Source organism: Corvus brachyrhynchos, unplaced genomic scaffold (genome assembly GCF_000691975.1).
Source record: "Corvus brachyrhynchos isolate BGI_N302 unplaced genomic scaffold, ASM69197v1 scaffold65, whole genome shotgun sequence".
Lineage (NCBI taxonomy): Eukaryota > Metazoa > Chordata > Aves > Passeriformes > Corvidae > Corvus > Corvus brachyrhynchos.
The window spans coordinates 1005696-1018518 of record NW_008238365.1 but is presented as its reverse complement, the minus strand read 5'-3'; the positions used below and the strand labels follow the sequence as shown (position 1 = coordinate 1018518).

The window sequence follows — 12823 nt, the reverse complement described above, 5'->3', positions numbered from 1 at the left end:
CGGCCCTCGGCTGTGCCCCCGCGCAGAGCTGCGCTCCGCTGCCGCCGGTTTCCTGTGAGAGCGAACCTTCCTCTTCCTCCCGCAGTTGTTGGCAGTGCTGAAACATGTCCGGGTTCCTGGAGAGCCTGCGGTGCTCCGAGTGCGTTGATTGGGGCGAGAAGCGCAACACCATCGCCTCCGTGGCCGCGGGGGTGCTGGTACGGCCCCACCGTGCTCGGGACTTTGGCTTCTTGTGGCTTTTCTGTCGTAAGATAAAAACTAGGAGCAGTTTGGGAGTCTCTTCTCCCGCATTACTTTGGAAGGATGTGAGGAAACTGCCTCAAGTTGTGCCAGTGGAGGTTTAGGTTGGATAAAAGGGGAAGTTTTTCCACTGAAAGGGTGGTCAGGCAGTGGTGGAGTCACTGTCCCTGGGAGTGTTTAAAAAAACCGTGGATGTGGCAGCTGGGGACACGGTTTAGTGGTGACCGTGGTGGTTTGGAATTGATGATTTTAAAGGGCTGCTCCAACCCTAGCAATTCCAGGGAAAAGAAGAACAGGGATACATTGTCCCTGTGTGTATCAGCAGAGTTACAAAATCTGGCCTGGTTTCCTCCATCCATTTTTTGTTCAAATTTCACGGTTCTACCTAGGAATGAACGGTTGGAGTGGATAAATCCCTGGCTTGGCAGTCAGCTGGATCCCAGACTGACAGCAAAACTAACGGTGTTACCAGTTTGGTCTGGGTTGGAGACTATAAGGGTGATTTTAAACATTGATGTCGTTTTTAAGCCATCATGTTCTCCCTTCTTTCCCCCAGTTTTTCACAGGCTGGTGGATCATCATCGATGCTGCTGTGAAATACCCTCAAGTGGAAGACTTCAACCATTCCTACCATGCCTGTGGGGTCATAGCCACCATTGCATTCCTGATGTAAGGATCCACCACGCTCCCAGCAGTTAATTTGTGCTTTAAAAGGAGAGGCTCAGTCCCATTTTTGTCCTGTTTTCCCAGGATCAACGCGGTGTCCAACGGGCAGGTGCGGGGGGACAGTTACAGCGAGGGCTGCCTGGGCCAGACAGGTACCTGGGCTGGGGCTGGGGGGCACAGCCATGGGGACACCGAGCCTCAAGAGCTGTGCCAGGGGGGGTTTGTGGGGCTGGGGTGTCCCACAGGCACAGAATATCCCCAATCCCATTCCAGGGGCTCGGATCTGGCTCTTCATCGGTTTCATGATGGCTTTTGGGTCCCTCATTGCTTCCATGTGGATCCTTTTTGGGGGCTACGTGGTTAAAGGTAAGACCTGACCCTATTTTTGAAAGTTTGAGGTGTTTTAAATGACTCCTGAATTTTAGAACTGGTAGTTAGATGGTTTCTGGGCAGGCCCAGTTTGAATATTTTCTTAACCCTACACACCACTATCCCATATTATTACTATTGGGATGGATTTGATCTAAGTACAAACTTCCTCTACAAACCCAGCTCTTGCCCAACTGGGAACTCCATGGATATAATTAAACTGCTGCAGTTTTAAGGGAATAATTCCCTGGGTGAACACTTATTCCCAGAATACAAATTACTGAGTTCCTGCACATTGCTCCCAAAGCCTCTCTGCTAAATTAGCACAAGGGAAAATGACATGTCAGGAATGGGATATGCTTGAAAATGACTTCAGAAAAAAATTATGGGGATTTTTTTCTCTTAGAAAAACCAGTGGTGTACCCAGGAATAGCTGTGTTTTTCCAGAATGCATTCATCTTTTTTGGGTAAGACTGTCCTCTTGTATTTGTTTCCTATTTAATTGGCTTTTAATGATAAAAAACTGAAACTTGCTGTGATCTGGTTGGTCCTGAAGTCCTGTTTTGTAACCAGACCTGTGTGAATAAACTGGCATCTGTCTGCACAGGTTTCACTCAGGAACTGGATTAACAAATACCCCGATTTGCTCCTTGAAATCCCGTGTTTAAAACAAGAGGAATTTGATTTGTGGTGTCCCTTGGTTGTGTTCACACAGGGGCCTGGTCTTCAAGTTTGGTCGCACAGAGGATTTGTGGCAGTGAGCGCCCCTGGAGTGCCCTGGGGTTTGATTGCACCCCCCAAAGTTTTGTAAAACCATTTTGTAAACCTTCCATTGTGTCTAAAGAGAATCAAGGAAAGCTGAAAGCACTAAACCCAGCTCTATTCTGTTTATTTTTTTTACTCTTGTATGTCCACTTCAGTTTTGTGGTGTTTTTGAGAAATGTAAAATTGCTACAGACAACAGTGGAGTCACTTTTCTAAAATGATGTTTGTTACAAATAAAAGGAGAGTGGAATATGGATGTGTTTAACCAGCTGTTTCTATGATGTTACTTACAATCCAAAACTTACTAAAAATGCTTTAAAACAACCTTTTAACAGATGTTTATTAAATATTTCCTATATCTAGACAATATAACCATTTCTCCAATTTCAAAGCTTGCTGGTGTGTGGCTTTTCTTGTGTAATACAGAACTCTGGTAGTTTGGGAATTTTTTTTTTTCCCCCATCCCTGAATATTTCTTTTATCCTGTGGTGATAAAGAGGAAGTCTTTGGGAAGTAACAACTCACAGTTGTGTGTAGAAGGTGTGGGCAGCTGCTGAACTCCTGCTGGCTCTTTTGGGAGCTGGGAACAAGGAAAACTGGCCCTTCCTCTGCAAGTCTGCATTCCTTGGAAGCTGCCTCCCTTTGTAAGGGCAGGGATCTGCTCATCCCAGTGAATGAATGAGGTCAGTGAGCCTCATCAAAGGACTCAGCCTTGTCACGAGTTCCCTCATTCGTTCCTCACAAGGGTGCTGAAGAAAGAAAAACAGCCACATTTTCACTCCTTTATTAGGTAAGCACTTCTGGAAGATTTTCTATGTCAACTATTTTTGAAAGTAGGAAACACCAGGATCACAATTCACTTAAAAATGAGGGTTCAGAGAATCCTCTGTCCCCAAAGTCCCTGCACTTCCAAAATTGGGTGCAGGCAGCACTGAGGCCCCTTCCCCCAGTGCCCCTGGGCTGCTCCAGGCTGTGCCCTCCCAGACACTGCCTGGAGCTCTGTTTGTGTTTTACATTTGGCAGCAAACCCCAGGGACTGCAGGAGCACCATCCACAAGTGAATTTCTTGCCATCAGAACCTCCCAACATCCAACCCCAGCCATGTAATGCCAGATTTTTCCAGGAGTTCAGTCTGGCAGGATGCAGAGTTCTGGCTCTGCTCCAGCTCACTCATCAAATCCTGGCTTGTCAAGGCCTTCAGCAGAATCATCTCAGCTTAAAAACTTGAGTGCTTTGCTAGATAAGAAGTGCTCCTGGAAAAATGACACTTCAAAATCCATCATTTTGGCTTGTAAACTCGGGAGCTAAAAATAGTTTAATGTTTCCAAGCATTTGGATTGATAAACTATGAATGCAGCCAACTTTTTTGTACATATCTTACAAAAAATATTTAGGCAAGGCCAACAAAGCAGAAAAGCTGAATGCATTTTAAGTTTGCATCTGTGAATTCACACTCTGCATCTTTCAAGAATAACTAGAACAGTTTAATTTTTTGAGTGTCCATGGGAGTGGCTTTTGTGGGCCTGAGAATTGATATTTCAGTGCTCTTTGAACCCATCATAGCTGTTCAGTTTTTCTGGTGACAGAGGAAAATCTTATCTTGGTCTTATCTGTCATCTGGGATCCTCCATTCAAAATCCAACAGACAAGTGGGGAAACTGTGAAGACAAACATTCTTCTATCAGAACATATCAAACCATCACAGAAAAAAAACCCCTAAACCAATGGAAAATCTGATTAGAAGCTTATTTTCACCCATTATTTCTGTAATTCAGATACAGCCTCACAGCAGCACCTAAAGGCCTGTGTTTGTGCATCAAAATGTGCTGGGAAAAGGAATAACCCTTTTTTTTCCTTACTTTTAATTCAAATACCTGGAGTTCTTCATCAAGGTGCTAAATGAACCCCCCCCCCCCCAGGGAATCTGACATGATTTTGAAACTCACCTCCCAATAAAATTGGTCATCAAAGTACTTTGAGACATGCACGGTCTTAAGCAATTTGATGTTTAAGATTAAACCTGTTGGTAAAAAGAGAGAGACCCAAAATAAACATAAACAGCAGGGAAAGGGGAGGATTGTGTAGAACAGGAGGGTTTTTTGGTAACATTTATCCAAATGTAACAGATCAAACCACAAATTCAGACCTAAATCCTTCAGCAGAGCCCCCTGGCTCAAGCTGGCCTTAAATACAAAAAGAGGCTTGCCAGGATCAAGGCGTGGGATATTAAAAATGAATTACTTTAGGTAAAACCCCATTTAACAGCTGCTAGATTATAAAAATACATCAAAATGATGAATTTCTTGCATGAGAAGTGCCTGTGTATTTAAAATAATCTGCCTTATCAGCACTGCTGGTTTGGGATCTCTGATGGGAATCTCTGGATTTTTAAACAATTGGTTAAACACTGAATGTCTGGTTGTTTCAGATGGATGTTTTCTAAAAATCTGTTCATTTTTCATTACATTTAAAGTAATGCAAAGGTTTAAATAAATTAGAACACACCCAAAAAATCAATGTAGGGTGTATTTCCCAACAATTTTCCTTGGCGATTTCCCTGCTACTCCAGACAGTATTAGGGGCTGTGGAAAAGCAGCAGCTGCCACAAACCAGAGCATCCCACAGGAGCCACCTGAGTGCTGCTGCTCCCAAAGCAGCAAAAAGTCCCCAAAATCTCAAAATCTCCTGATCAAAGGGCTGCAGCTGGGCTGAGGCAGCTCCTGATGTTATTGAAACTTTGCACATTTGCACCAAATGGCCCAAAAAGCGCCAAGCCCCAGATTGGGGCATCTTCTGTCACTAAGACAATACCCAAATGTGGAAGTATTTTCATCTTCACACCTCTCCTGTCTGCAGTTTGAAGGCAGCTGTTAAACCTTGGTTAAAATAAAACTTCAGCACTGAAAGAATGGTGCTGCTGGGTTATTTCTGTGCAAAACAGCTCTTCTCCTTCAAAAGCCTGGCTGGGAAGAGTCCCTGGCATTCATGTTTCCATTGATTCCACAAGTAACTTACCCATAGAAACTTGCCCCAAGGAAATAAAGAAATTCCTGGAATGCTTTCAGTACTGACCTGTAATCAGACCTGTTATCAAGGCAGTGCTGATGGTCTGGCAGAAGGCACCAACGTCAACAAAGACCAAATAACCCAGACTGAAAAGCAAGAGAAGTGTTTCACCTTTTACAGTTGCTGAATTCAGCATTGAGACCATGAATGAATCTGTATCTACAGAGCATTTCACATCAAAACCTCTCACAGAAACTGTAATTCTCAAACCTGTGCAGCTGCAGGGAGATGTTTTAGGAGCACACCAGAAGCCTAATACAGACTTTGGAGGATATATTTTGTCCATCTTTTGGTATTAAATGTTGGGGAAGATGAAACGGGAGGGCCTTGGAAGCATGATTGCCTGACAAAAGATTTTGGGAATATGAAAACTACAGGCAACATCGAAATGAAAGCCACTTTTGAAATACCAGGTCTTAGTTACTGAACAACTAGAAAACAATGGTATGGCCGACTGAAGTAATCCCCCCTTGATAGAACAATACCCTCTGCTTGCAAGCAGGTCCAAGGGTCAGAGCAGACCCTACTAGCTCAGCAGAAGGGGCCCAAAGAGTAGTTTTTAGAAGTTAAGATGTAACACTCTATGGTAATATAAGAACTCTTATAGGCTGTATGTAAATGCTATAGGATTTGTATCTTGTATTAGATTGGTTAGTGACAATTAGAATATTCAGTACAGAAGATGATTTATTGTATTGTAACCAGGACTTCAGACATTCTCATTCTCTCTTCACTTCTACTTCAGACTTTCTCATACTTCTCTCTTCCACTTCTACTCTTACTCTTACCCTTGCTCTTACACTCTCTCTCTCACCCGTTCACTCTCTTGCTCTCTTGGGCCTGCTCAGAGCTGAGTCTACCAGCTCTGAGCAGTGCCCCAATACCCACGCCCTCTACAATAAACCGACTGTGTCCCAAGACCTGCCTATAGAGATCTCTCGTCTCCATCCGTTACCGTCTACGTCCGGCCGTCCCGACTGGACCCCAGAACCCCCGAAACCTACATTAAAACTTCATTAAATTTGTTCCATTAAGAACATGATGAGAAGCGTCAGGCCTTCATGCTGCATTCTGATTTCTGCCTCCCTCCTAAGCTCCCCAAACCCTAAAATGAGCCTTGGAAGGAGGCACATGCCCAGCCTTCATCTCCTGTGTCTGCTGTATTTAATATCAAACAAAAAGAGAGACAGAAAACAGGACCCAACGCTGATGTCAAAGTTCTGACCCAAAGTTTGCTCAACTCTCAAATTCCTCATTGCTGACTTTTTTTTTTGTACTTCAGGGATTATCTTGGGTTACCTGATATAAAACAATGTATCTGTGATGACATTCAGGCTCTCTGGATGACTGAGAACTCTTCTCAGGGCACACTGCAGTAATGATTATTTATCTTTACTATTTAATACAAGAATTTACGTACCTGGATAAATTATTCCATTGTGTAGAAATCCCTTTTTCTACGACACAGAGAACAACAGCAGCCACAGCTCCAAGCACAGCAGGCAAACCAAAAGTGAAATGAACTCCAGAAGTGTCCTGAAGCTTGAAAGCAGGATTAAAACACCTCTGGGAAGACAAAAAGGTTAAATTGATACCCAGAAACACAAGCTGGTAATTGCAGATCAGCTGTTGCAGACCTAGAGGATGAATCTGCTCTCACAAGTTGCAATCCTGCACTGTGCTCAGAACACCTCAGCTTTCCCAGTTTGGGAAAGAGGTTTCCCTTGGAGTGTCCTGCATTGGAAAAGAAGTTTATACAGCTTATACAAGAACCATTTCAGGGTTTGAGCATTACCTGTAAACAGTGAGATCCCAAGATGGTGATGACACTGCCAAGCAGCCCCAAAATCATGGCAATCCAAGGGTGCTGGATGCTGTGTGCTGTGTAGCTGATAGTGACCCCTCCAGCCAGGACTGCACTGTGGATGTGAGTCTGTACAAGAAAACAGGAACAGGAAGTTAAGGGACTTTTTACAAGGGTTTGTAGTGATAAAACAAGGGGCAATGGCTTTAAACTGAAAGAGGGAAGGTGTAGATTAAATATTAGGAAGGAATTGTTCCCTGGGAGGGTGAGGAGGCTGTGGCTGCCCCCGGATCCCTGGAAGTGCCCAAGGCCAGGCTGGATGAGGTTTGGAGCAACCTGGGGTAGTGGAAGGTGTCCCTGCCCATGGCAGGGGGTGGAATGAGGTGATCTTTAATGTCCCTTCCCACCCAAACCACTCTGTGAGTCTGTGACTGTCAGGCTGAAATCCCGGACTTGGCTTCAGTTAACAGTTCTTGTATTTTAGTGTATACTGAGGGTAACAGGAAATCTCTTTTAACAGAAAAAACTCATGCAGGGTTTTCCCTCGTCCTTACCATCCTGAATTTGCCATCCTTGGAGGTCAGAGCAGACAACATGAAGGCAGTCACAGCACTCACTGCGAGGGCAAAGTAGGTGTTGAGCACTGCTTCCTTCTTGGAGTCAGCCAGGATAGAATTGAAGCTTGGCCAGAACACCCAGACAAACACAGTGCCTTGGGGACAAGGACAGGAAACCCTCTGAACCACAGGGAACCCATCACTGCCTGTCTCCAGCCCACAGTGTGCTGTAATTCCCTAACACTTCCCAAAGCAGAGCCACCCCTAAGACCAATCCCAGCGAGGAACTGTCAGTGTCACCCTTCCATGACCACACAGGCTTCTCTAACAGGAATGAAAACAGGTTCTTCTGCTTCTGTGCCCCTAATTGTCAGCACTTGGGAACCCCAGGCTCCTCAGAGCAAGTGCCCTGCCTGGCAGGATGCATTTTTCCATGCATGCCTAGGGATGCACGTGCACAGAGCAAATGCCAGCCAGCAGAGGGAGGTCGGTGGCCTCAAAGCACCTCACGTTGATCCCACACGGGCCCGTGCCCCTGGGCTGTGCACAGACACCAACACAACCAACCAGCAGCTCCTTTGGCATCGTCCACTTGTTGTATTTTGTTTCCAGCCCACTCCCATCACTGATGTTGTGTTCCCCACCCCACAGAGGTACCAGACCCTTGTGAAATCCACCTGACAGTGACATCTGATGTGTTCTTGTCCAAGACTAACAAGTGACACAGGCACTGTCACTACGAGGCACAAATCCAGTTTCCAGCAGCCCTGGCAAGTACTGATTTTGTACCAGCTTGTCTGGGCTCCTTGAAATCCAATTTCCATTGCTAATATCCATGATTTCAGTGCACCAAGGCAGAGATAACCCTGCCTCAGACTGGAGAGGCCATTTCAGCAACTCTAAACTTACGGTGGCACTGAGGACTAGTGAGATGATTCATCCTATTCCCATTGATGAGGCAGTTAGTCAGTCATAAATACAGATATCTATAAAATCTACTGGGGCATTCTTATGAGGATCTGCTCAGCTCTGGAAATAAACAGCAAACAAGAACTCCAGGGACACGAAAGAGCAGCATTTAAATGTTGTATTCCCTAAACTGGGCAAACACTGACTGAGAATGAGACTCTGTGGACCCCTGCAGGAAGCTCTGAGTTCAGCTGGTGGCAGTTGCACTACAGAAGTTGTGATAATAAAGACACCAAATTGCTTCCATAAGAAAAGGAATGGAAGTCCCAGACACTCAGCCTGTCCTCCCCCAGCTCCTCTCTCCTGGGCCTGCCTATATCACACTCCCCACCCTTCACCAGGCTTTATCTTTTTATTTATGTTACCAGCAGGGACTGCCTCTTTATATCTCTGTGCACCACCTGGCCAAACAGCCTGAGCTGGGACCTGGGAGCTCTGCTGAAGTACAAGTTGTGAGCTCAGCTTTGGACACAGTCCCTCAGCAGCAGGCCTGGACAAGCCCAGGGGGACAGCTTGGCCAGGAAAGGGAGTGCTGAACCTGGAGAAGGAGCAGTTAACCTGGAGTAGCCTTTATGCCGAGGTGACAAAAGCCAACTGAGCCCCAGCTTTGGCAGGAGTGGCCTCTGGGCCAGGTAGGAAAACGGCCATTGTCACAAAGCAGGAAGCAGAGCAGCAGTTTCTGTGCTTGGCTGCATGCAGAGCTGCATTTTGCACTCAAAACCCTCAACCCTCCCTATGGCCTCCCTGCAATCCCTTCTTCCAGCTGAGGCATTAAAGCCAAGGACTCACCCAGCATTGAGAACAGGTCTGACTTTGGGGTGCTCCTGTTCTTGTCCAGCCCTGGGGGCGGCTCAGGGAAACGGGAGGTGACTGCCACACCAAAGTAGGCTCCAAAGAGGTGCACGTGCATCAGGGTGAGGCTGTCTGGGACCTGTACCAACAGAATATTCACCATTTGTGGGCTAATTCAGGCCACACAAAGCCTTTGCTGCAGCTCCTGACAGAGTTGTTCCAAAGTTCCAGTGACATTTTCCCCCATGTATCTGAAAACCCCACCAGGGTACCTGCAGGAATGTCCTGTTGATGCATCTGCTCACATAGAAGATGATTAATTCCACCAGGCTCATCACAATTAACTGCACAGGATTGGCCTTGCCCAGGACAGCTCCAGTGGAGATGGCCACAGCAGTCATGCTCACCACAGCCTTTGCTAGGCTGCAATAAGGAAAGGAAAATAACTCAGAATCAGGGTGACACCAGGGCAATAAAGAAGGAACGACACAGAACAATGAACTTAAAAACCAAAAGCCCTCTGAAATGCCTCCAAACGTGACTCTGCTCGTTCCCAAACAGGCCCTATAAGGAGGCATTCACCTCCACGAGGAGCAATCAGCAGTTCTGGATTAGTCCAGCTCATTACCTTTTCATACCACCTACACTTTCCTGTACCCTGAGGAAAACTAATAAATCTTCTACCAGCACAGAGCACTGGACACCAAGAACAATGAGCAGGAAGTTGAGTCCGGTGCTGCTAAAGCCATATCTTCTCAGAACCATCAGGAAAAAGCCAAATCCAAAAATCACCATGTGGTTGACATCTTGAAATTCTGCAGGACAGAAAAAACCAAGACAGCAGTGACATTATTAATGCAGATTGGATTTCTGGTTAAAAAAAAAAAATCAATTAAAAATCACAATTAACTAAAAAGCCTTCAGATAAAAAATTAAGTGCCACTTTTGTTTAGTACTTGGAAAGAATTCCAGAGTTTTCTTTCCAATCCATAAGTAATCAGAGAAACAATATCCTTAACCCTGAATTTATTCTTACAGAGTGATCTGAATGGATGCCATAAGATGGGGGTTGAGAGGTCAAAAAACCCAACAGAAAACTGACCAAAAATGCAATTCAGTCTTGGATCCCCATCATACCTCTGACATAAATAAATTCCCACCCCTCCTGGTGCTGAAAGAGCAATAAAACCATTTTCTACTTCTCACCAACAGAGCCCGCTGAGTCCCACCCCCACTGCAGGGCACAACAGGAGCAGGGATTGTCCCTCCTTTCCCAGCAGGGTGCCAGGCTCACCTGGGTAGAAGCTGGATGGTGAGTAGATGTTACCAACATCTGGGAAGCAAAAGAAAAAGCGGATGAGGAACAGAGTTTCCAGGAAAAGGATCAGCCAGGGCACGCTGCAGCGGAAGTTGAGGTAGCGGGAAGGCATCGTGCACTCGGTACATGAAGCACCAACACATCAATGATTCCTTCTCCCTATAAAAATGTCCCAGTGCCCTCACACCAATAGCAAAGGAGGTGTGGGGGGGCCAGGAATGAGAACTCAGCAGCGATAAAAAGCCCAAGAGGCGTGAGCAGGGAACGGCTCCTTATCTGTGGAGTGTCAGGAGCCCACACTCACCCCAGCTCACACGGGCTGAGCTCAGAGTGCCCAGGGACACAGACACATCCAACTGCCAGCACTGCCCCGCTCCAGGACACCTCCCTTGGGGCATTCCAGCTGCTGGGGGCCTGGCAGCTCGGCTAAAGGGCAGCAAAGCAGAACATGGACTCTGAAAAGCAGGATGTGGAAGACTATGCAGAACCAGTAACTGTTGACATCACAGCTCTGCAGCCACATCCCACAACAAAGCTTCTTCTACAGGATGGATCCAACCCAACACCAGGGAATCAGGCACCTGTGGCATTTCCTCTGCCACTGTAGGACCAGCCTGCTGTTCACATACGGCCATGGAAACTGCTCCAGGACACCTTATGAATCCATAGCATGAATCGTGGAATGGTTTGGGTGGGAAGGGACCTTACAGCCCACCCAGTCCACCCCTCCCATGGTGCAGGGACACCTTCTGCTATCCCAGGCTGCTCCAAGCCCCGTCCAGCCTGGCTCTGGACACTTCTGGGATCCAGGGGCAGCTACAGCTGCTCTGGGTACCCTGTGCCAGGCCCTCACCCACCTCTTGAATAAAGAATTTCTTCTTAATATCCACTCCAAACCTGCCCTCTGGCAGTTTAAAGCCATTCCCCCTTGTCCTGCCATATAAAATCCCTCTCCCTCCCTTTTATAAGCCCCCTTTAGGCACTGGAGGAACATTAGTCCCTTCTCAGCATTCACGGTGCTTTGTGAACTGAGCCCTCTTTGTTCAGGCAGTTCAGATTAAAGCACTGTAATTACACCTCAGCCTCTCTGCTCTGAGGCTGTTACAAACCAAGTGCTGAGCTGGCACAGCACAGCCTGAGGAGTGCCCAGAAATTGGGAGAAATGTGCTTAGAAATAGGGATAAAGCCACCTGCTGGTGACAGGAACATTTATCACGCAAGAATATATGCAGAGAACTCCCAGTTCACTTAAATTTTAGGACATTCCTCCTGCCAACCCAGGCTACAGGGCACAATAATAGTTTTCAAGCCACCTGTGAAAGGTTTGGATTTGTGGCATAGCTTGAACCTTCCTCACATCCAATATCAAACTGCTTTAACATCAAACTGCTTTAACATCAAAGCCCTTTCCCAGCTTTTATTTAGGCCTAATAAAGTTAAATATCCCGACGCCCATTTCAGAAACTCCTAAACAACATCCAAAAAAACCCCTTTCCCAGGCATGCAAAGCACTGCCCTGGCTTCAGACAACCCTGATGCAGAAAGATCCACATTCAGGTCCTTTTTCCGTGACCCCGTGGGCAATTCAGACAGAACCAGAACACCTAGTGAGCTTTCTCTAGACAGGGTAATAGCTCAAGCAGCAATTTAAGAATTAATTTAGCTAACACAATGAGCCCTTTTGCTACCTCTTACTAAATCCCATCAGTGTTAACATCCAGGGAAAACACCCCAAAGGCGAGGAATTCACCTGTTTTCCCTCAGCATGACACACTGTAAAGCTGATACTCAGATTCACAGCTTAAGCGACCGAACAGAGACCAAAAGTTGGTGATCTCTGACAGGACGAAGCACAAAGTAACTTTAACGCTAGGTAAAAGTTCTTCCCCACGAGGATGGTGAGGCCCTGGCACAGGGTGCCCAGAGCAGCTGTGGCTGCCCTTGGATCCCTGGCAGTGCCCAAGGCCAGGCTGGACAGGGCTTGGAGCAGCCTGGGACAGTGGAAGGTGTCCCTGATCATGGCAGGGCTGGAATGGGATGATCTCCAAGGTCCCTTCCAACCCAAACCAATCCGTGATGCTCCGATGCTAAATTAGAGCTCCACTACTAAGAAAACACCCCCATGATACAGCCAAGGGCGCAGCACCCTCCTGGGCCAGTTTCAACGCCGTTTGGGACCCGCACTCCTCACATCGAGCCCATCACTGCCCGACCCTTGTTCTGGGAGATCCATCATCCCCTGGCAGGCCCGTGGCACCCAGCCCAGCGCCGGGCGAG

The 12823-nt window shown here is 46.7% G+C and overlaps 2 protein-coding genes across 6 annotated transcripts in view; one reads left to right on the top strand and one right to left on the bottom strand.

Moving 5' to 3' along the window:
* The window catches only part of TMEM50A (transmembrane protein 50A), a 3537-nt gene extending 1106 nt beyond the window's left edge, over positions 1-2431 (top strand). The window contains exons 2-7 of the mRNA XM_008635047.2: positions 86-197; positions 797-909; positions 991-1058; positions 1180-1272; positions 1682-1742; positions 1991-2431. Coding sequence (XP_008633269.1) covers positions 105-197; positions 797-909; positions 991-1058; positions 1180-1272; positions 1682-1742; positions 1991-2036 — 474 coding nt within the window. The 5' untranslated portion in view covers positions 86-104 and the 3' untranslated portion in view covers positions 2037-2431. The remainder of the gene's footprint in view (positions 1-85; positions 198-796; positions 910-990; positions 1059-1179; positions 1273-1681; positions 1743-1990) is intronic.
* A 377-nt stretch (positions 2432-2808) lies between these two features.
* Positions 2809-12823, bottom strand: LOC103616816 (RH-like protein). Of its 5 annotated transcripts, none has more exons than XM_017736177.1 (11): positions 12760-12823; positions 10523-10561; positions 9857-10043; positions 9501-9651; positions 9226-9367; positions 7465-7622; positions 6902-7039; positions 6527-6672; positions 5113-5192; positions 3987-4060; positions 2809-3698 (listed from the first exon to the last, which is right to left on the bottom strand). In XM_017736177.1, the coding sequence occupies exons 3-11, from the start codon at positions 10021-10023 to the stop codon at positions 3672-3674; spliced, it is 1083 nt and encodes a 360-aa protein (XP_017591666.1). In that variant the 5' UTR covers positions 10024-10043; positions 10523-10561; positions 12760-12823; the 3' UTR covers positions 2809-3671. The 5 variants fall into 5 exon arrangements, with proteins under 5 accessions (XP_017591666.1, XP_017591667.1, XP_017591668.1 ...); XM_017736178.1 differs by having other exon boundaries at positions 12693-12817; XM_017736179.1 differs by lacking the exon at positions 12760-12823 and adding an exon at positions 11128-11353.